A 24,566-nucleotide genomic window follows, 5' to 3' on the forward strand; every position below is an offset into this window, starting at 1 on the left:
CTGGTATGCCCCAAGCAACCAGCAATGGGGCCTCTCAGTGACACAACACATCCAACCATGCCCGTGACTTGTCACCGAGGAGCCAGCATCCAGGGCCTGTTAGGAACAGAAGCACAACGAAATGATTCCGACCCATCATCCTTGCCAACACCACAACTGCTGACCAGCAGATGGGTCAACGGTCAGGGGTGACCTTGCCAACTTCATCTGGAAGACAGCTCAGCCAAACAGATGCCTGCATGTCATGGATACTGTACCCCAATGCTATCTCGCCCTGTGAGTGTGTCCCCACTTGTTCAATGTTTCAGCTAATCCCCGACAAGGCACGTGCAGCCAAACAACCAGTGTGGCTTTGTCCTGTCCCCTTGGCAGAACACAATCATGAGACTAGAGTCCCACACAGATGCTGAGCTGTGTGGAAGGAAGGCTAGGTCTTACTTCTTCGGAGGAGGGTGGACATGGGGTTCTGGGCAGGTGACCCGCCCAGGTGCTGACTACTCTGGAACTTGAGGCTCTGTAGATTGATGTGGGCCCCGTGTTTGAGAAGCACCTCCACTGTCTTTGCGTGCCTGCCCTGCGCGGCCAGGTGCAGCGCGCTGAGGCCCCGGTCATCAGACAGGTTGATGTTGTCAGCATTGACCAGCTCCTCCACCACCTCTGAGTGTCCGTGGGTGGCAGCCAGGTGGAGGGCGGTCTGGCTCAGTGGCCCACAGGCTAGCACATCAGCCTTCTCCTCCACCAGCAGCTTCACGGTGGCCAGGTGTCCATTCCGGGCAGCCAGGTGTAGGGCTGTGTAGCCCTCCGTGGTCAGTGCCTCCTTCTCTGCACCATGGTGCAAGAGCAACCTCGAGGTGCTCGTGTGGCCTGTCTCTGCAGCCACATGCAGGGGTGTCTGTGACAGCTGGTTGCAGATGTTGACATCAGAATGCAGGTCGATGAGGATTCGGGCCACACGGTAGTGCCCTCGTTGGGCAGCCAAGTGCAGTGGTGTCCTCCCGTCCAGCGTCTGTGCATTCACACTTACACCTGGCTGCTTGGCCAGCAGCTTAACAATGGCCAGGTGACCCTGCCAGGCAGCGTAGTGCAGTGGGACCCAGGCGTCCTTCCCCTGCAAGCCAGCATCCACACCCCGACGCAAAAGGATGCGCACAATGGTCTCCTGGCCATGCTGGCAGGCCACGTGTACGGGCGTGCGGCCCTCACAGTCGGCCTCATCAACAGAGGCATTCTTCTCCAGCAGCAGCCGCGTGCTGGTCTCATCCCCATTTTGAGCTGCGAAGTGCAGTGCCGTCCACTGGTCCTCGTCCTTGGCATTGACGCTGATCTTGCGGGCCAGCAGCAGCTCCACGACACCACGCACCTTGCGCTCGACGGCCAGGTGCAGGGGTGTGGAGCCCTTCCGGTTGGTCAGGTTGGGGTTGGCGTTGTTGAGCAGAAGCCACTTGACACACTCCTCCTGGCCGGCCTCCACAGCCAGGTGCAGGAGAGTGGCACTGCCCTCCAGGACCAGGTCTACATCCTGGGGCTGAAGGATCTTCATCAGCCGGCTGGTGTCCCCACAAACAATGGCGTCCACCAGCTTCTTCTTCTGAATGTCTGTTGTGCTGAGATCTGCAAGCAAAGGAGAGACACAGGGTCAGTGGAAGTGGAGACAGGTGGCCAGTAGTGTCCTCGTGGGGAAAGTGTCCCCAGGGGAGGCTGAGCATGGGCATCTGAGAATGCATGGCTTCCAGGTGACTTTTTACTATATCTTTAGACCACATAATAGTTTTATTCTATGTGTCCATTTAATAAAGCTACAGCAAAACAAAACAAACCTACTGCTGTGGGGTCAATTTCAACTCATGGCTATCCTCCACTGGGAATTTTAGTTGTTCTAGGTGCTGTTAAGTAGAACCAATCCAACAGACCCTCCAGCAGGTTTTCAGAGGCTGAAAACTGCATGAGAGAAGAGTGCCCATCTTTCTCCCTTGGCGCAGACGGTGGATTCCAACTTCATGCCTTTGGGTTGGCAGTGCAAACTCTTTATCCATTAGACCACCAGTGCTCCATTCTATTGAGAACATCACTCAGTTATTGAAACACTGCTCTGGATGTTGCTGCAGAAGCAAATGCCTCTGGACATCTACAATCAGCTGACTCTGAGTACAGATCACCCTGGACAAAATGACTTAGGGAGCTCTCGTGGCCTCGCACTAAGGGGTGGCCTACTGGGAAGGACTGTGCTGCCAAATCAGAGGCAGAGTTCAAACTCACTAGCTTCTTCACAGGAAAAAGAAGGGAAATCAACTCCCATGACATTTACAGCCTCTGAAAACCTGCTGGGGGGTCAGCTATGAGTCACTTCTGACTTGATGGCGCATAGCAACAACAACAAATCTAATCAGCTGAAAAACAAAAACAGGATTCCCAGAGGCAGAAATTCTGCCTCAAGGCAGTAACACAGAAATGTTACTGGAAATTCCTGTCTGTCTCCTTTTCAGCAGATTTTAGACTTGACAAACTAGGGCCCATAATCATATATATCAATTCCTTATAGTAAATCAATCAATCTCTTTCTCTTCACTCCTTCTTCACCACCTCTCTCTTTCTCTCTCTCTCTGTGTGTGTGTGTGTGTGTGTGTGTGTGTGTGTGTGTGTGTGTTGGGAGCTCTGGTAGGGGGATGTACTGCTGTCCACAGATGGCCCTACTGTGGCAGTTTGGATCCTCTCCTCGAGAGGAAAATGAGCAATCTTCTCCTGTGTAATTTACAGCCTTGGCAAAATTGCTGGAGGGTCAGCTACGAGTCCATTCTGACTTGACAGCAATGAGTAAGTGGGTGTATATGTATATGTATATGTATATGTATATGTATATGTATATGTATATGTATATGTATATGTATATGTATATGTATATGTATACGTATATGTATGTATCTAAAAGGAGTTCTCCATATTTTGGAAAAAGGTAGGAGGAGTAAACCTATCTGCTGGCCCTCGGGCTGGAGCTGTTATGCTCCAGGTTCATTTCTCTGGCCCCACTTCCCCATGCTGGACTACCAAAGGGCTTGAAAGGCCCTTTCATCTTGGTCCCATGTACTGTGGGGAACTTTTAGGATGGAGCAGTCCTTAGGAAGTGGAAGGTCCAAAACGGAGGGGAAGATCCTCAACAAGATGAATTGACAAAGTGACAATAACAGTGGGCTTGAGTATATCAGAGATGATGACAATGGCACAGGGCAGAGTTCAGCTATATTGTTCTTAGAGTCACTATAAGTCATAGTCAACTTGATGACATTTAAGTGTGCATCTCTATGTGTGTTCACAAATCCACATATGAGAATACGGCTGGATGATAGGGAGATGGACGAGTGATAGGTGAGGTAGGTAGGCAGACTCTTAACGGACTGGGTTCACAGCAGATAGACCTTAGATCACTACTAAATATAAAAAATGAAAGTCATTTGAAAAATAAAGTTCATTCTACCTGCCCTGTACAGTCATATTCAGATAAAGAATACAAAACTCAGAGCCTCCAGCTGGTACTTAGAAACAAGTTATCATTATAGTCCTTGGCTTACTTTTTTTAAAAAAGGCAAGACAAGGACTGAAAACGGTGAGGCCAGAGTCTGTGCAGCTCCACAGGGCAACTGGCTTACAGCCCAATCCCAAAATATTGCTCCCTGCCCTGCTTACTGACAAAAGATGTTTTCTAGAAAATTGCTCAAAAGACCTGTACTCAAAATACATTAAAGTTCCAGTTAACACGTTGCTGCACACTTTTTAAATTGACAACCGTGCTTAGAAACACATTTGCCGTCATTTGCAGCAATGTGTGTTAATGTCCGAGTTAGGTTATACTGTCAGAATTCTGAGTTGTACGAGGGGCTCCCATCATAGCTGGTAGTTTATAATGCAACCAGGGTATTTTCAACTCCGAGACCATTAACCAACTGTAATGCAGCGAGGGAGTGAATAAGTAATTCAGGAATAAGGAAGCATGTCTAGTTTTTAGGAAGCACTGCCTGAAAGAGACTGGGGGATAGTAGCATCTACAAGGGAAAACACTGGGTCAGGTTAGGGGATTTACTCCATTCATCCACTGGCTCACTCATAAGAGGTCAGACTCTGCACCAAATCACACACAGGCAAGACCCTAATGCACAGCCAGGTAACTCTGTTCCTATCAGTCTCTCTAAGTGCCACTCTAGAGGATGGCTGGGCAAGTACATTATTCTGGGTGTGCACTCCATGAATTGACAATGCACTAATACCCAAAACCAATTGGTAAAGGGACAGAGAACCACAGTCAAGAACTCAGACACTGTTTTCAGTCATCACCGACTACCACAACCCATGTTCCATCCAAGCCCACGAGTAAGTTCATTAGCTCTCAGAACAAAGTGTCCCCTGCTCACCGCCAGTTGAAGGCTCACGCTCGAAAGACAAGGACAGTGACCCTCTGGATGAGAAGGCTGAATCAACTGAAGAGACTCCCGAGAGCCTTTTGCCGCTGCTTGACGAGGGGAGTTTGGATTCCGAGGAGCTGCGGCTGAGCTCCTCTGGGCCCTCGATGGTCTGGGAAATTCCGGAGTCCAGCTGCGACAGCAACTCCGAAAGACTATAGTCATTATCAAACGTTGGGGCGGAGGCCCGCTTGAGGGGTGTGGACGCGGGCACTGCCTGCAAGGGGGAGAGAGAAAAATGCATGGAGACCCTACCATCTCTTACTTGGCTCACCTAAGACACAACTGTGAAGAAGTAAAGGGGATTATAAGTAGGAAGGTGAATAGCATGGAGGAAATTGTGTGTCCCCTGTCAAATCACAAATTGTTAAGCACTCAACTATTAGCTAAAAAGCTGGCAGTTCAAATCCACCCAGAGGTGCTTCAGGAGGCAGATCTGGAAGTTATACTCAGCACTCATATGGTCATGGGAGTTATAATGCACGCCCCCACCCCCAGTGTTACAACAATGCAATCCTATTTGGGAACGGTTCTGTTAGGCCGTATCGTATAGGGTGTGTTGTAAGCCAATCACTTTTTGAGATAAACAAGGAAGCACTTAGAGGAAGAGAAATACCAAGTCACACAAAAATCAAGAAACCTATGATTTGCAGGTGAGAAAGGACAGAGACCCTCCACCAGAGCCAACAGAGAGAGAGCCTTCCCTACAGCCAGAGCCTTCAATGTGGACTCCTCACCTCCTAAACTGTGAGGAAACACATTTCTGTTCATTAAAGCTACTCATTTGTAGTATTTGGCACATCAACAATAGGAAACTAAGAAAGTGGGCCAAAGGAAGCAGCAAACACTATCAGTGGTCAGGAAGCAAGCAGAGAATTCAATCACCTATAACTATATACACAATATATAGTTTATAGTGTATAGTATATATACACAAGACTCAGAGCTGCAAAGACACAAGGCTGGGTCCAGCCCCACCCCTGTAGATCCCACAGGAGCACAGCACTGCCCAGTCCTGCACCATCCACATCGTCACTGGGGACCAGACTGCAGTGATCTACAGGATCATCACTGGCTGATTCCACGAAGGAGATCACCAGACATTCCTTCCCACTCTATCCTACATCCGGGAAGTCTGCCGAAATCTGTTGTGTATCAAAGCCACACACAAACCTCTATGGCAAAGGGGTGGTTGCTGCATATGAGGTGTACTACCCAGGAACTGACCGGGGTCTCCTGCCCAGAAAGTAAGAAATCTACCACCAGCTGCTCTCTTAGAGCCCTGCAAAATATGGCTTTGGGGCTGAGTGTGGACACTGGAGCCGGGAGACGGACTAACTGTAAGGAACAACACGAAGGTACAAGATGAGCTGATTAAGTTTTGATGAGTGACTGGAATCCACGACTCATGATTCTCCCCTAATTCAGGGTCACTGGTTTCCACGTCCTCCTCCTGAGAATCAGGGACATAAAAGAGTGTGGTTTATTCTTACTTTGTTATTTTCTGTATCGGGCCATATCCATTTATTGGCTGCCTTTCTTTTTCTTATCAGGGCTCAAGTCTGACTTTTGTGGCCACCTTTGCTCCCTGACCTTCATATGCACACACAGTCACACACCCCTGTATGTTCAGACAGTGAGAATGTCATAAAGTTTGCTTATCTCTTACCTTCATTCAGACAGCCTAGAATAAATTACCCTGGAGTAAAGTCAGGTAACATGCTATTGGGTTAGTTTATTAGGCTCTACTCTATAAATCTTACCCAAAAATACCCTTAGAGAGCATCAGCAGTTAGAAATTTTCACTGCATCTTAACTTATGTATATTCAATAGATCCACCATTTATACTTTCCTCAAAACTCAAGTTCAAACCAATGCATCGCTGACTCTCATAGCAAAGTATCAGAAGCTATAAATCACATGGGAGGAGGTTTCCCATCTTTCCCCCACAGAGCTGCAGGTAGATTTGAACCACATGCCTTTGGGTTTGCAATACAACTCCTTACACACTAGACTATCATCACCATTTACAAGGCGTTAAAACATTAAAAAGAGGCCAGATACAGATGTCAGGGGTGCAAAGACACCCAGATCATTGCAGCTCAGATAGCATGCCCCAAATGGGCCTAGCAGTCAGTTGGAATGTTACATTTCCCATGATGAAAGAGCATCCAGTTACACAGCTAGTTAATATCTAGTGTGACCTGCACAGTTCATGCATAACTACATCAAGAGCGATGGGACACAGTGTGACAGAAAAAGCTGGGGTCTTATGACTGGCTGAGGGGGGTGCATACTACACAGGAACATCTCATGGGCTCAGGGAGGCAGTTACCCTCAAGAGGGAGAAGCACCCAGGCTCTTGGGGAACCCTCCACAGCTTCAGAATAATCTGCAGAGCAAAGAGGAGTCAGGCTGGGAGAACTCAGGCAAAGTCAATGAAAACCACCACCAATGACACCTCCAAGAGGACCCGCTTACCTCGCTCTTTGTCTCTGGGCGCCTTTTTACATCTAGTTCTTGAGTTGTTTCTTTCACTTCATCATCAGGCTTTTCACACAGATCCTCAGTCTCAGAAGTAATTTCTTTGGGGAGAAAATAAACCAAAAAGAGCATGTTACTTAGATAATCACCTCAACAAGTATTCTATCACACATCCATATCTAACCATAGGGACTAAGTAGCTACAACCCTGAGCTTTGTCATCAGGGAGGTCGAGCACGGTGGGTTTACTCCTCAGGTTTTTCACGAGGTCTTTCTGGGGACCTCTGCACAGCAGCTGCCAGCACACCCAGGTCACAAACCCAATCAGCAGCTGTCGGAGCCACTCTTCCCTGGGATCCTCAAGGAGCTTTCCTCAGGGAAAGGCCCACTTGCCAGATGTTCCAGGTGTATGTGGCCCTGAGGTGGCCAAGCTGTCCTACACCTGAGTGTGGGCACCTGCCTCATTCATGCTGTTGCTCCCTCTGTGTGTTCTAACAGTCATCAACTTCGATTAAATTATCTTCCTAACCAAGGAACTCCATGTGGTCTGAGGAAATAAGACCTGTAGTGAAGAGCCAGGAAAGCCCTCAGGCCTCGACCTCATTGGTCTCCTGAAGACTCATCACTGTACCTAAACTGAAAATGTACAGATGCCCCAGGGCAGCACATCTGGCCCTGGGCTTGGAGTGGGAAGCAGGACAGGAGCTGCCCATGCAGTTACAGTCACCTACATCCCTGTGTGAATCTGAGGGACACCTGCAGGTGTGACGCTGCCCGATGGTGCAGGGTGTATCTTGGTCCCCCATCTCTACGCACACTGGCTCAAGACTGTTGTTATCCCCTGAGCCCAAGGCCTAGACAGAAGCTCTTCTTTCTACAATGCTAGCAGAAGAGGAAAGCAGTAGCATTTCTGAGGAAGCCCAATGAGTGATTCTCTCCAAACGCAGACAGGAGGCAGTGGCCCCTCACCTTGGAAGGTGGGCCGTGCACGTGGATCGTCCTGCCAGCACCGCTGCATGAGGCGGATCAAGTTGCTGCAGGCGCGGGGCCGAGGTCTGCAGACCGGTGGCAGCTCTGGGCGGTGACCCTTCACCACCTTCACCATGATGTGCAGAATGTTCTTCTCATCTGAAAGGAAAAGATGCACAAGTCAGGACAGCTTCGGGAGCTAGGGGGTGGGAGTTTAGCTGCAGGAGGAAGCCAGGCCGTGGGAAAGCACTCAAGGGCACACTAAGCACTGTCACCTGCCTGTCCATAGACCCGTCACCAGGGAAACCACGTTTCCCCTTCAAGAAGCGCACAACCCTCTGCAGCTCTTGTTCTTACAAGGCACACATGTTCTCATACCTATTTTCAAGGATTTGCCAAATGGAATCAGGGTGTTATCTCACAGAGTAAATCTTTCTGGGCCTCTAACTCAAAGGAAAAGAAGCTTCAAAGGAAGAAAATATCTGACGAGGCATGTTCCGAAGTGGCCCATGCCTGCCCAAGGAAGCTAAATACATACATCATAGCATGTGCAGCGTCCAGCCCTCAGACAGACCCAAATTTCTCAAGAAAAGTGAAATAAAATATTTTCCTGGATTCCAATTCCTACGTCAAATCAGAGAGCACTTTAGTGGCTTAGTGGCAAGGAACTGCACGGCCAGCATGAAGGTACGAGGTTTGAATCCACCAGCCCATCTGTGGGAGAAAGATGGGCAATCTCCTCCAGCGTGACTTAATGCCTCTAAAAACCCACTGGAGGGTCTACGATGGGTTGGCTCTGACTTGATAGAACTCAGCAACAACCTCAAATCATAGGTTCCAGCTAGCTTCCAGTGAGCCAGACCAAGACATTAACCTTAGTCAGTGAGTGGACAGGACATATGTGGGCAGACGTTGAGGCTCTACTCCACCATAGGCTCAGGGGAACTAGTTTTCTCTGTTCAACCTCAAACTACACTGTCCACTAAATACAAGCTTCCATTCTCAACACTCCCCGTGGGAAGGGAACTCTGGAGGCAGGTTGACACATATCAGCAGGTGTGGAAAATTGGCCCAAAGTCACCAAGAACTGCCTGCCAAATGCTACACTCATATTTTGTTCCACTTTCCCGTTAAATCTTGTGTAATCTCAGTTTTATGTATCTTTACATTATTCCCATGACAGCTGAGTTGTCTAAAGCCAAATAGGTCCTTTAAATAAGATGAAATGAAACATAACTAAACATCTGGCATATTCTCAACTGCTCAACAACACAAACTACACTAAAGAATTTCATGACACTCACTTAGTTCCTATACCTCGAACTCTAACCTATCTACCAAGCAATAAAATGTGAAGGCTTCACGCTGGCCTTTTACACCACATACCTGTTGTCAGGTGTCACTTCTATCTATCAAACTGTATGTCAGAGTGGCATACTGCCAAGTTTAAAAAAACAGAACACTGCATTCAGACCATAGTCCGCCATGGAAGGAGATGCGCCATTAGGAAATAAATGAAACCAGACGGCAAAAAAAGCAAATGTAGCCTTGCTAGAAAGGGGATGTCAGAATATTCAAATCTTCCTTTTGGGCAAGGAAAATTTCTAAGATACTGTAATTTATGAGAGACTTTGAACTTCTCTTCCCGAGCAGGTCTAACTTTAAACAAACTTCTAGGAAAATTCAAACTCCAAAACACTGCCTTTGAATTCATTCCTTTGCACTGAGTTCCCAAGCCAGCAAATCCTAAGGAGAGGAGACTGTTAATCTTTCTCATGAGGATCCTTTGGGGATTTGAATTGAGCTGTGGACGACACCTCCGAGCACCACAAAAAACTTCCAGTCCATGACTCTACGAACGGTCTTGAAGAAGGGCAGGACCACGCAATCTCTGTTACACAGGTCATGAGCTGGAGCTGACAGTAACCGGCAGTAGTCACAGCTCAAAGTAGTATGTGACTCCCCACCCCTGGGGGCCACATACTGACTCTGACCAGTATTTTCAGGTATTTCTGATCACACCTAAAAGTACTGTGATCGTGATTAACACTAAATTTAACAGGAAAGTGGGACAAAACATGAGTGCAGGATCTGGCAGATGTCAGTAACTTTGGACCAATTTCTACACTTTCTGATAGCACCACCCCACCTACCCAAGCCCTTCCCATGGGCTGGGTGGGAACTGTGGAGTGATGGGGGCTTTTGTAATGGAGAATCTGAATCCTGAGGTCAGCCTGATGAACAGAAATGTCTACAAAATAAAAGGCCACTTTTCTCTAATGAAGCTAAACAGAGAATGGATGTTCATAATGAACTAAGACAATATATGAAAATGTTGAAGGAACACTAATCAATGGTGGCAGAAATTGGAAGAGTGGTTGCCTGAAGGAAATGAAAGAAATGTCAGAGGCTCTGAGCTGGGTATTGGTGACCTGTGGCCACATTTGTCAAAAGAAACAGCTCTTCAGAGCAGACGCTTTCCTGTAGGTAAATTATACCACATGGCTGTTCTGTTAGGGGGAGGGTGTTCTCCCTACTGACTGCTGGCAGGACGGAGCAGCCAGACTCACAGTGACTGTGTCAGCCTCAAGGCTGCGGGCGGCACAAACCACAGCTGAGTGCAGGACGGACCACTGGTACCATCTGAGAGCTAACACCATACAAGTCTCTCTAGTTCCCGACAGACACACACACACACACACACACACACACCAGGAAAGAAGTCCACTCACCTGCAAAGGGCTTCTTCTGTGTCAGCACCCCCCAGAGGACAATGGCAAAGCTGGAAGAGAAAGGCACGTGAGTGTCTCGAGGCCCAGATCCCCAAGGAAAGTAAGTACATGGCTCTCACATCAGCAAGACTATAGGCCTCATAGGCCTTTTTTAAGAGCGAGAGGATTGTTCTCCTAAATTATTTTAAAAGAAAAACCAAAAAAAAAAAAAAAAACAAGCCCGACAAAATCTTCTTATCCTAAAATTTGTCATATTGATAGATCAGCTGCTAAATTACAGACATAGCTTTCCCAACTGAGCAACAAGTATCCTGTTGCCTGAGGGGTCCCCAAGGGTATTCTAATCCATGATGGGACCTCAAGTTCTCAGAGAACACAATCTGTATCTTATTTCCCCAACATATTCTTGTAAGCACCAGGCATGTGGCAGTTGATCAGGCAGGCATTTGTTGAATGAATGGGTAATGGTCAATTCCTAACCCCTTTTCTTCTTCTCCACTATAACCTCATTCCTTGAAGGCACAGATCACCAAGCTCCTGGTTGTGACTGAACTCTGCAAGAGATCCACTCACTGAGATTTCTTCGAGTTAAAACAGAAAATTCCATTAAGAGTAGCACCGCTGCATACTTCAAAGTTCCATTTTGGCTGTTAGGAAATATGTATACTTACTATTTTGCTCTGAAGACAAAAAAGGGAGCCTAACTTGATAAAACAAACAAACAAACCTAAAAGGAGCTTAACTTGGTAACTTACAAAAACAAACCAAAAAACCTAAAAATAAAAATTAAAAAAAAACCAAAACACTCTTATAAGCAAGTGTCCAACACTCAAGTCACTGTGCACAGTCAAGAGTGGTTACTTATAGAGAAGTATACATTTTCCTTTAAAAATAAAATTTGTATTTAGGTTCAAAAGGTCAAAAATCTTAGCTGTAAAACAAATAAGAGCTTCTCTTTATTTCCCACAAAATCCACAAGCCAGGGCTAGTCCCCACAGTGCCCTTCCCTGGCAGTCACCCAGCTCATAGGTACAACTCAGCACCTGGACAATGGTGAGCCAAACCCATCGGCCAGGACCTGGCCAGCCGGCTGCAAATACCAAACAGGCAGAAGCCTAAATGACTTGAGCCTTAGGGTCAGAGTCTCAGTGGGTGTGAGGAGAGCCACAATGAGGGCTTAAGCACAAGCTTGCCCTCTCCTCCCTCTTTTCTTCTCCAACAAGTGCAAGTGATTAAGACCTTTACAATCTGAAGGGCATTGTTCTCTAGGTACATAATTCCCCCTGACTTTAGATTCTTGGCAGCCTGAAGGGCATCTAAATTCCCATACCAAGGGTACAAAGGATAAGAGAGTGAGCTGCTTGGCCAAGTGCAACTGCATATTGGAGAGGCTGAACCCACAGGAATCCACCCCTGAGACACACATGCATACACTGGGACTTAATGCAATAATGACAAGCAATAAAATTCACATTTCATCAAATCACCAAAACTTCTACACTGCGAGAGCTAGTCGGTCTGGTTACAAAGCTGGCCCCAATGGGCACCCCAACACCAATGGCATGGACCCTCCGCCCTCATCAGCCAGCATTCCCAAGAAAAAGACGTCCTTTGCAACCTGGTGTGGCCTTGAACCTGCAGACTAAGGACACCTTAACCCAACAATTGCTCCTCCTAAACCCAGTCCTTGAAAGGGGGCATTTCCCATGCACATCCAGGACACAAGTCCCTGACTCATCCAGGATGGTAGCACCTCACTCACCTGTACACGTCGTGTTTGGTGTCAAAGAGCCGGCTCTTCTCACGGATGCGCTCTGGGGGGAGGTAAGCGATGGTGCCAAATAGCCCGTCCATGCTGAGGTCGTGCGAGTGCGACAGCCCATTGCACTTTGCAAGCCCAAAGTCAGAAATCTGCAACACAAATTACAGAACGAGGCCATTACCCTTGTCACCTACTTTGCCAGAAGAGGCACGGGTCTGACTTTTGGCTACCAGCTGCCAACCGGCTGTTCTTTTTTCAGGTGTGCTTACGTGTATAACAATAGAACTTGGCTCTACAGAGCTTTCAATGGCTGATTTGGGGAGGAGGGAGGGAGAGGGTCACTAGGCCTTTTTCTGAGATGCCTGTGGATGGACTTGAACCTTTAAATTTTTGGTTAGAAGCTGAATGGTTAACCCTATGTGTGACCCAGGAACACCTAACATTTTACTGTACAGTGCCCGCTGGACCCTTTGAGTCCACCTATGTATGAGCCAGATTTGGGGTGATGCCAAGAATGAGGCTACTGATGGGAAGTGTCCCATGATGAGACAGCCTGGATTTTTCACTGTAGTCCTAACCCCAGGCAGGCAGAGACAGATTAGGAAGAGAGAAGCCTGAAACCACCAACACATGTGATTGGTGGAGGAAAAGATTAAGCTTTAAGGACAGAATTCACTGGGAGAAAGAACTCAAGAATTACAACACAGCCCTGGAGGCATCAGAGCTGCCACCAGAGCTGACAGCCTAGGTGAAAATAACACAAAACAAAACAAACAACCCTTCAGCAATCAAGCTCATTCCAGTTCATGTGTTACAGAGAACTGTTTTGTTTCATAGTCTCAGTTTTTTAAATCTTTTATCCCTTTTGTGCAGATATAATCCACATACCATAAAATTCATCCTTTTAAATATTGCAACTCAGAAGTTTTTAGTATATTCAAAAGCTCATAAAATTATCACTGCAATTTAATTTCAGAGTGTTTTCATCTTCTCTTAACAAAGTCCTGCATCCATTAGCTGCCACTCTCATTTTCCTATACCACTGTCCCCTGGAAAACACTAATTTACTTCGGTCTCTTATGAGTCTGCTTATTTTGTGCACTTCATATTACTAGAATCATACAACATATGGTCAACAGCTGCAATCATTCTAGAAGCAGACTGCCAGGCCTTTTGTCCACAGCTCCACTGGGTAGGGATGAACTGCTAACTTTTAGGTTAAGTGTTTTTGTTTACTGCCTCAGAATCAGAACCAAGTCACAGCTGACCCTCCAGGGGGTCAGAGACTGTAAATTACACAGGAGGAGACTTGCCCATTTTTCTCACACTGAGTTGCCAATGAATTTGAACCATTTGCCTCTGGGCTGGCAACACAATTCCTCACCACTTAGCCCACCACAGCTCCCGATTTTGGGTTAACAGTCAAGCCACTTAGAGACAACAGCCTGGGTAGGATCAGGGAAAGCAGTTCGCAGGCTGTGCCGGCTGGAGCGGACATGTGAAGAGCCGAGTCTGCATGTCAAGGCGATCCGGTTATGCAATCGGGCATGAGGAGTGCGGGCAAGTGGCAGCAAGTTGTTTAAAGGGAAGCATACCTTCGGAGCCCTTTAAAGCAAACAAAGCTCAAACCGCACAGCCTCGCTTGGCCTTCTGTTCTCCACCCAGAACACTATCATCAATGGACACCTGTTGGCTCCTGCTTACAGCAAAAGGTCGGAACACATCTTCTGGGTCCAAGGTGTGTGACCCACTCAGGAGGACACCTGAACATCTTCCACCTGTGGAGACTTCAGGACACACAGTGAAGGGGTCTCTACAGTGTCCATGAAGTTCGCTTCAGCCCACGGTCCGTGAGGCACAGACTTCACAGACTCTGGCCACCTGGCAGGCCCTGGTGGAGCGCCAGCCTTGCTCGAAGCTTCCCCTCTCCTGTGTAAACCAGGCCCCTTTGAAGTCACTAAGCGTTGTGTGTGGGATTAAGCCACAACTCGTTAACATTAATGGGAATCAGGATCCACGTGGAAAATGGCCCCTTTATGTTCTCCTTCAAGGTGCAGGGATTTTTTTTTTAAAGCCTTTTAATTATCTTCTGGGCTCCTCCTCAAACACACCTACTTAGTGGTAGGAAACGGGGCTGAGGTAAGCATGTGGGGAATCTATGCAGCCAGGTCCAGGTGAGCCAATGGGCCTGGTGTGCCACCACTGGCTGACCTGCAGGGTTTGTAACTCGTGACCTGGTCCTTCAAGGGATTCCTGACCACATCTGTGGGGAGGAGATGGAAGGAAGCCAGCGAGATGAGGCCCTGCTTTCTCCTTCAACAGCCAGGCCTGTGTGCAGTGGGGAGGGGCTGGCAGTGAGGGCCCCTGTGGGCAACATGGAACCTCCAGACCCCTCAGGTTTCTGCTTGCTGTATGGCATTAGCCCCGGCAGCTGTTGAAAGAACCCTCCTCCTCTCTCCCCACTCAGGTAAGAAATTTTTAGTTTTCCAAAATAAAACCATCCTTCAGATGCTATAAATCTGCAAAGCAGCCAGAAACTGGGAAACAAAAACTCAAAGTCACTACTAAAAATGTTTCAGGTTTCTTTCTTTCTTTTGTTGTGTGCTTTTTAAAAAACAGCCATTTCCTTGGAATTGTTAAAGCCAGAGAAGTATTTAGTGTTGTTACTGAACTCACCTAAGAATGTTATCTTTTATCTTAGAGAATGAATATTCAAGTGTGGCTTTTTAAGTCACAGCAAATCACCAACCATGTCTTCTTTCCCAGTGTTAATGTCTAAACTGCTGGTGATTGCTAATGCACTCACAGTTTTAACTCAAAGCAGTTTTACGTGAAACTTTAATAAATTATTGATACATACACACATATATCAGCAGTTTCAATTTTTCAATTCAGAAATTATGTTGGGCTGGGATATAAGCATCTTTGTTCCCAGAGCTTCCTCCTCATTTGTGATTGTTTTTGTCATTTCTGACCTCCCTGGCTGCTTTCAAAATATAACTGATGGAAAGAAATTTAAGCACAAATTAATTATTCATGAAAGTGCTGACTCTGAAAATGCAAACTACCAGTGCAGAGCTCTCTGGTGGTAGCTAGTCTCTTCTGGGTCTCTTGTCCTCCAACCCCAGATGGAGCTTCCAACGAGTCAATTCTCACTTATTATGACCTCATGGGTTACAGAGATCTGAGTTCCAGAGGGTTTTCTGCTTCTTTAGAGAAGCAGATCCTCAGACCTCTCTTCTTGGAGTCGCTGGGTGGGTTTGAACCACTAATCTTGGCGTTAGTAGTAGAGTGTCAACTTTTCATGTAACCTTAACATCTCTCACGTGGCCAGTCTCCTTTCCTTCAGGGATCCTCGCCATCACAATCACTTTGAACAGCACATATAATTCACAGGCATGCGTTCACATACAGCAGCTGACTCATTGTAACAGAGTGCTCAGTGGTGTCCGCAAGTACATGGGCCCTTCAACTTCCGAGTTCAGCCAGGTAAGACTAATTGAGAGGGCTGCTCAGGCTGTGCTTCCTCACAGAGAGGTGATTTTTAAGTCACAGCAGAACACGGTTTCCTTGGGTTCCTTTGAATATAGTCCATTCAGCATGTGAACCAAACTCTTCTCTTAATTTGAAATGTATTTACACACTTTTATACTATTGACTATACTCCAAACTTTAGAAAGCAGGTAAATGCTTCAAACAATTGCAAAGGGCAAAGAAATGCAAAGCTTTCAGGCTACCTTTTCAGGAACAAAAGAGGTGGCATTCAGAACTTTTAACTGTGTACTCTTGCTGCCCTGCACACAACTATTTCTAAGAATAAAAGAAGCATGTTATGTAAACACATTTTTCTGTCTGTTGTGGGGCTTCCGTGTTGGTGACTGACAAACCTGATCAAGAAGAGAGCACCTCCCCTTCAGGAGTTTTCGGAGAAAGCCTTCAAGGAAGAGGGGGCTTGGTGTGACAGCGTGAGACTTGGTGTCCCTCCACTTCTTGTAAAATGTTGTCTAAAAAACTGTCCCCAGGCAACCTGCATCCCACTCTCTCTAAGCCACTCTGTCATTGTTATTGTTGTGTACCATTGGGTCGGAACCGAACCATAGCTGACCCTCCAGTGTGTTTTAAGAGGTAGTTAATCGCATGGGAAGAGATTGCCCATCTTTCTCCTGTGGAGCAGCTGGTGGATTCTAACACAAGTCATCAGCACAGCTTCTTGCCACTAGGCCACCAGTGCTTCATTCTGAACCACTTTAGGCTCTTTATTAAATACACCTTCCAATTCTTGTCAGAATCTTCACCTGTTAATTAAAACTGCGTCAGCAAGCCTGCTAACTCAGATGTTTACAAGGAGGGGAAAAGAAGACACTCAAACTAAAATTTCAAGAACCAATGCTGAAACTGCCTACAAGGAAAGTAGGCCCTCTGCTTTCTCAGAGGAGAATAGCACTGATTTCCTTACTGCACAAGCATTAAGTGCCTACTAAAAGGCACTTAATATTTACTATTATATATATATACACACACACATACATATATATATTTATATTTATATATACACACACATTACTATAGTATATACTTAATATATACTACTATAAGGTGATTCAGTGGTAGAATTCTTGTTTCCCACACAAGTTGGAATCCCAGCAGCTAAGGTACTTTATACACAGCCATTATAAGCAGAAGATCATATTGCTATGATGCTGATGAGGTTTCAGCAGAGCTTCCAGGCTAAGATGGAGTAATTAATCACTGGGAATCTACTACAAAAAAAAAAAATCAGCCAATGAAAACCCTATGAGCCAATCTGGTTTGCAGCCAACCAAGGGGGATGGTGCAGAACTGTCTTACTTGTTGTGTGGGAGGTCACCATAGACTGGGGCAGACGCAACAGCAACTAATGACAATATCTATCTTCTAGTTAGTATCTTATCACTGAGAAATTACTTAGGGGCAACATACATTTCCCCGCTGCTCTCTGGGGTCATGGGTGGGGGAGCACAGTCTGACAGTGTGAGAGGCAGCAGTGTACAGCCACCATGATTGCTCTTCTGCCTCACCTTCCTTTCACAGGTGAGGAAGCCCAAGCAGGAGCAAGGGCAGGGAGAGATCCCTGTGCCCAGGTCCTCCTGGCCCTCAGGCCAGCAGAGGTCTCCCACAAGAACTTTGGAACCAGCAAGAGTAAAGCAATTAGAACATGCTGGTGAACTCCTCCATCCACTCCCTAAGGAACTTCTGGGTCATCACCTGAGTCCTGTCCACTCACTGAAGGAGTGATGTAACCCGCAGCAGCATGGTCAGCACATAACTCAGAGTGTGCTGAGCAGAGTGATGTCACAGGCCACCACGGGCACAGACAGCAGCACAACCTTGGGCTGATAGCAGCACTTAGCAACTAACCAAAGGTTGGTGATTCAAATCCACACAGAAAGGTCTGGTAGTATACTTAAAAAATTAGCCAACGAAAACCCTATTGAACATAGTTCTGCTCTGACACACATGAGGTTAGTACGAGTACATGATGGTAACTGGTTTCAATAGCATTACCCTGGATGTGGGTCTGCCCTGTGCCCAAAAAACATCCAGCACTGGCACTTGCTGCTTAGTCGCCTTGTCCCGGCCCATTCTAAACAAGTCCCTACCTTGACGTGGTAGTGAGCGTCCAGCAGGATGTTGGCGGGCTTGAGGTCCAGGTGGAGGAGCGGCGGGGACATGCAGTGGAGGAAGTTCATGCCCACTGCGGTCTCATGGATGATTCGGAAGCGCAGCTCCCATGGCAGTGGCTCTGCGGCCAGTAATTTTTCCAGGGAGCCTGTCTCCATGTACTCCATGACCAGGCCAACAGGTTCTTGGCATATTCCATATACCGGCAAAATGTAACGGAACTTGGCCATTTCCATCTTCTTGGCTTCTTCCAAGAGTTCCATGCGCTCCCTGAAAAAGTTCAAAGACGTGTATGTAATGGTCACTCCCCACAGAGTGCAGGCCCTAGTCACGTGACAACCAACTCTAGACGAATGGGAAAATGACCAGCAACAACGGGTGTGTATACACACATAGAAAGAGACAGCTCATTTAACATCACATAATCAAACTCCAGGCCTTCCCAATGTCTGCAGTCCTAAGGCTACTCACACACACCTAGGCATCATGAAGTCACTGCCAATGAAGAGAGAAATTCTAATGATTCTAATTATCTGAACTCCTACAGGTAGCACGGAGCCAAGACAAACACTCGGGGCTGCAGAGTCAGGAGGTCAATCTTTTCTCTCAGGATGAGGTTCCAACTAAAAGTCATAACTAATTATCTATCTTAGGAACACAACTCCTCTTTGCGTTTAAACTCAACACTCTGGCCAGCCCAATTAGTCCTGAATTGAGCCTCCTACTTAAATAAATGGTACAACAAGAGTATAAAACAGAGGTTAACAAACTACAGTCTGAGGGCCAAGTTTAGTCTATTTTTGTGAATAAAGTTTTACTGGAACTCAGTCACTCCTATTCATTTGTGCACTGTCTGTATTTTGTACCACAACAACAGACGTAAGAAGTTGTAGCAGAGTTAATTATTTACCCTCTGGCTCTTCATAGAAAAAGTTTGTCAAGCCCAGGCCTAAGAGCTTCTCTTTGGTACAACTTGTACATACGCAAGACTAAAATGTCAGGGCATTTGTGGTCTGTATTAATATTACAAGCCAAGTGTCTCAAAGTGCACTCGGGGAAAGGCTAGATTCTATGAGGACACATTTTGGACATTCACTAAGTTAGCTGCCGGCAAAACTGCACATAGATGGAATCGCAGGGGAGCTTGATAAAATGCAGATGTCCAGGCCCCACATCTTGAGAAACTGGTTCTGTGGTTCTGGATTATGACTAAGGAATTTGATTTCCAATAAGCTCCTCTGAAGAAAATTTCCAGAACTTGCCTGGGAAGACACTGACCCATTTGAACTGGGGTCTGAGGAGCAGCTGCACACAGACCTTGTAGGCAGCAAGCAGAGGAGCCTCCAGGGATCCACTGAGAAAGGAGAATCCAGCACAAGGCATGACCACCACTCATGACACAGTCCCACCTAGCTTCTCCCAGAATTTAAACACCAACTTTGAATCCCACCTGCTTTTCTAAGGCCAATATTACTAGAAAACCGCTCGGTTGGCACCTGCTCCAACTTCCTAGCTGGCTGTAGAGTCCAGAACTGTGACACTCTGAATGCAAGACTGTTTTTTGTTGGTTTGATTTCTCCTTGAGGCCACAGCACATTCCTAGACTTTCTTTGAAGTATGGAAAAAGTCATATGGGAGGAGACAGAGAGGCAAGGAGAATTCCCTGGACAATGCCAGTAACAGCTGCTACCCAGGCAATCTTCACTCGTGGCAACCCATGTATGTCAGAGAAGACCTGTGCTCCAGGCAGTTTTCAATGGTTGATTTATCAGAACTAGCTAACCAGGGCTTTCTTCTAAGATGCCCTGAGTATTCTTGAGCTTTTCACCTTATCATTAGAAGGAATAGGTGAAGGAGCCAGGGACTTTAACATGCCAGTGTTCAAAGGCACAAACGGCCCAGCCAACTAGAGGATATAAAGTTGGACAGGGTGGTGGTGAAGGGTCACAGGCCTCACAGGCTACTGGTGAACCTTGGTTGTTGGTTTCTAAGGAGTGATGATCCATTCAAACATGAATCTGGGCTGATGTTTGTAGGTTGTGAAGTGGGGAGCAGGAGGCAGAGGCACGTGGCAGACTCCTACCTTACCAGGACCCTGGGATTACATGGTCCTGAGGTTATGCTGCAGAAGTAGAGTAGGATGAAGCCAGTGAAAAAGAATGGGACTGGTTAGGACTGGATGTGCGGGAGAGCTATCAAGGATGAGCCTGGATCCCACCAGAGTATCCATGAGATCAGGAGTCCTGTGGATGAACAGCAGAGTGGTTGAGGGTGAAGGGAGTCAAGAGTCCAGTTCCAAACATGCTCCTGATGAAAAGAATCCCACTAGAATGAGTATCAAGGGTTATCCTAAACTACTATTAAGTAAAAGAAGTTGGGCACACCTTCTTCTCTTAGCATCCTGGTTAAGTGATAAAGGAAGGGGTGGTAAGGTCTCTTCAGGAAAGGTCTAAGCCAGCTAAGCAGGTCCTCAGGCAGGGTTCTCACCAGGTCTGGGCCAAAGGGCTACTCCTCAGCAGGAAGTAAATCACCAGCTGCCCCATCCTTTCACTGGGAATCTCTACAGACAAGGCCAGCTCTCACCCCAACCTATGAAGCCACAACAAAGGGTCAGGTTCAAGGCCCAGAGCTGGGACGAGACACACGCAAAAATCCAGTGAGCACATGGGGCCACTGGGACTAATCCCCAACCAGACTGCTGGGATTCCATCTCCACTCCCAGTCTAACAAGCATCTGAAGACAAAGAAGGCAGAGATCTGGGTTCCAACCTCAAGTATTTTTCAAAAGATGAAAGGAAGTAGCCAGCACCTCTCCTTTGCCCTCGTAATGGAAAAACACCCTCAGCTAAGGCCCTGAACTGCCTTTAGCCAGATGCTGCTTCTGTTGTGTATTTTAGTGAGAATCCACTTCAAGGTTTGCATTTGTGCTGTGCTGCTTCTGTTTTCTTTTAAAAGTGTTCAGTGTGGACTTATCAGTGCAGGAGTTCCTGCAAGGAGCCCTGCAGCAGGTGGCATGGCTGTACCCTTCAGTTGCTTCAGGAGACCCATGCCCAGTGTCAGGAGACCCATGTCCAATGTGAGCAGGGCAGGCTATCCCCTCTGAGAGTTCAGGTTTGCTATACTGATGATTCAGGGATTCCCAGCCTGAACACCAACTAAAAGCACCTTTTCACTTTTGATGAACCTTCTGAGAATGTCCCCTTGAAGTCAAGCCTGTCTGAGAACAAAATCAATTCGATTAAGCTGGAATATCTTAGTATGTGGAATCTCTGAGCCACTCAGCAAGTAAAGCATTTCTGCCATTTGCCCAAAGGGCTCAATACATAAAACCCAGGTGACTTCTGATCGCCAAGCTCATTACAGGCTCCCCGCAGTGCTGGCAGCACATCACTCCATTGCCTTGCCCTCCAGAAGCCAAGTTCAGCAGGTTCCCACTCCCTCCCATGCCCCAGGCCCTTTCCACTGAACACAGACCCCATTTACCTTATTTACATACACACACACACACACACACACACACACACACACGCGCGCGCGCGCGCGCTCTCTGCTTGTTTCCACCCGAAACCTGATCACACACAGACTGAACCTGAACTTCTCCCAAGGAGGCAATGTAAACTGACTCTGCAGGGCAGTCTAAAGAAAGCAAAGCAAGTTGTTCCCATTTCAGGGATCACACACTGCAGCATGGTTCTTGCAGAAAATCAACTTTCCTGGAAAACAAGTCACTGTTTCCAGGGACAATATCATCCCATCTCCTTGATGGCTCAATCAGAAGCAGGCAGGCAAGCCTTGAAGCATTCCACACTTCCCTAGGTTCTGGTAGAGGGTCCCTGGCACACTAAGGGAGGCTGCCAGCAACAACGGGTGCACTCCACCTGGGAGTGGATTGGCAGGTGCTTTCTCACCTGCTAGTGTTGACTTCTGTTCAGAACAGCTGGCATATCCATAAAACATTATCATTCTGTTTATTAATTAATGGGGGGGGGACTGCCATGGAATTAGCTCAGACTCAGCAACCCCACATCTGTCAGAACAGAACTGTGTTCCACAGAGTCTCAGTAGCTGATTTTTTAGGAGATTGCCAGGCCTTTCTTTTGAGGTGCCTCTACAAGGACTGAATCTCCAACTTTCTAGTTAGTGGCCCAATGTGTTAAGTGTTTGCACCACATCACTCCCCCCAGCAAAACCCTCAAAACTTGTCATGATATTACACATCTCAAGCTCCAACTCATTGCCACTGAATCACTACTAAATCCAAATTACTATACTGGCCCCATCTTATCTGCCTTATTCTTTAGCAACTTAAGAGAAACACACACCCCAGCTGCCCAGGAGACCCCAGAGGGGGCCACAGCCTTTTAGGGACAGGATTAAATGTCTCTAGTAGAATTTACAATTCAAAGAGCTTAAAGTAGGCCTTTCAGGGCTCAGGCAGCTAGAAAAACAGAAGTAAAAATAGTTCTGAAAAGGCTTTATAAAGTGGTGAGTGTACAGGAAAAAAACCCATCAACCAAGGGCAATCATATTTTCAGGAACCATTTATTCCTCTAACAGTATTTATGGTTTATATTAGTGAATACACAAAAGAAACTATACATTTGTTATTATGATTGTTTTTGTATGCCATCAAATAGATTCAGACTCCTATTGACCCTGAAAGGGAGCTCTGGTGGCTTAGTGGTAAGGAGCTGTGCTGGCAACTCAAAGGCAGGCGGTTGGAATCTACCAGCTGCTTCACAGGAGAAAGGCAATCTCCTCCCGTGTGCTTTACTGTCTCTGAAAACCTGCTTGGAGGGTCAGCTGTGGGTCAATTCCAACTCAAGGGTACACAACAACAACTGACCCTATATAACAGAACAGAAGCATTGAATTTCCAAAACTCTAATCTTTAAGGGGCTAGAAGACTACAATGGTTCTCGCATCCACCAGAAGCATCTCAGAAGGAAGATGAGCAGTCTCTAATTACAACAGCCTCAGAACCCGATGGAGGGTCACTATGAGTCAGAGTGACTGGATGGCAGTGGGTGAGTGAGTGAATATAACCTACACAGGAGGAGCTAAGTATTTTCCTCTGCACGAGCAACGGTGGGTTGAAATGACTGATCTTTCAGGCTGAGAACACAACCACTATGCCACCAGAGCTCATTTTTAGTATGAATACTCAGAATTCCCTACTCATTGGTTTAAAATCGGCTTTATCATTTAACTTGATTTTTTTAAAAATATTTGGCAGTTTGTGAAATTTTTCTTGTAGTTCATTTTTATTGTGATTTTAGTAACAGTGCACAGAAAAATTGAGTTTTTATTCATTCATGGATACACATTTTCCTCCCTAACCTTCCTCCAATTCACTTTGCAATGCACATCTTGTTCCAGATTGTTACTTGTCATACATATGTCTAATCATCCATTCCTTTCAAATAATCCTTTCCTTCACCTATTCCAGTGCAATGTTCATTATCTATTCATTCTTTTCCTCTTCTCCCAGCCTCTACCTGAAGTCCACCCTCCTTTTTTTATTAATATATCACTGGTCTTACACAGTATTTGTCCTTTGTGACTGAGATCTTTCACACAGCATAATGTTGTCCAGACTCATTTATATTGTGCAGAGTTTTGCAGTCACTGTTTTTCATTGCTGTGTAATATACCATTGTGTGAATGCCCAGTTTTTCTATCCATTTGTTTGGTGATGGACACTAGGGTTGCTTCCATCTCTTTGCTATTGTGAATACCTGAGTGTGCATACATCCATGTCACAACTCTGGTTTCTTTAGGGTATATTTTCAATAGTGAGTGAGTTGAGACTACCGTAACTAAAAGGAAGTCTGGTGGCCGAGTGGCTAAAAGTTACACTGTCAACCCAAAAGCAGGCCATTCAAATCTACCATATGCTCCTAGGGAGAAAGATAGGCATCTCCTCCCATGAGGAAGAAAGATGGTTAATCTCCTCCCGTATGATTTATAGCCTCTGTAAATCCACTCAAGGGTCAGTTATGAGTTGATTCCAACTTGTGGGCACATAAGAACAAATATATCTTAAGAACTTAGGCCTCGGTGCTGTGCGTGGGAAGCTCCCAAACAAATGACATCACCATCAAACTACATTTTTACTGTTAACAGTGAAATGTGCATTTCGAAGCCATCAGCACCCACTGACATCAGTCTTAATTAAAGCACAACATTAACAACTGTGACGTGCTACAGGCCTACACACGATTAAGTATAATTCAGGAAGATGATGTCATGCTTCTCATCTGCAAACATTTCGAAAACATCTTGTCCTTCAATAAGGGGAGAGAGCTCATAATACAGCTTCCAGGCAAGAATGTTTCAAAACCTCCCCAGGGTCCCTTCTTGGTATCAGATAGCAAATCTTTGGGTATTACTAGGACACAGACTTAGGATTCAATTTTTAGGAGTCATATCAACTGAATGACAATGGTCTGGTGAACTCTTAATAGCATTCATTTCAGTTCCAATTTCTCCTCACTTAGGCTAGCTTA

The 24,566-nt window shown here is 46.4% G+C and overlaps 1 protein-coding gene across 1 annotated transcript in view; it reads right to left on the bottom strand.

The window, feature by feature from the left end:
- Positions 1-427: 427 nt before the first annotated feature.
- RIPK4 (receptor-interacting serine-threonine kinase 4) overlaps positions 428-24,566 on the bottom strand; it is a 28,308-nt gene continuing 4,169 nt past the window's right edge. The window contains exons 2-8 of the mRNA XM_006898384.1: positions 18,036-18,327; positions 12,397-12,545; positions 10,635-10,684; positions 7,903-8,061; positions 6,931-7,034; positions 4,401-4,665; positions 428-1,611 (exon numbers count right to left, since the gene is read on the bottom strand). Of these exons, the coding sequence (XP_006898446.1) occupies positions 428-1,611; positions 4,401-4,665; positions 6,931-7,034; positions 7,903-8,061; positions 10,635-10,684; positions 12,397-12,545; positions 18,036-18,327 (2,203 nt within the window). The remainder of the gene's footprint in view (positions 1,612-4,400; positions 4,666-6,930; positions 7,035-7,902; positions 8,062-10,634; positions 10,685-12,396; positions 12,546-18,035; positions 18,328-24,566) is intronic.

Source organism: Elephantulus edwardii, unplaced genomic scaffold (genome assembly GCF_000299155.1).
Source record: "Elephantulus edwardii isolate Elephantulus edwardi_28Jun2011 unplaced genomic scaffold, EleEdw1.0 scaffold00228, whole genome shotgun sequence".
Lineage (NCBI taxonomy): Eukaryota > Metazoa > Chordata > Mammalia > Macroscelidea > Macroscelididae > Elephantulus > Elephantulus edwardii.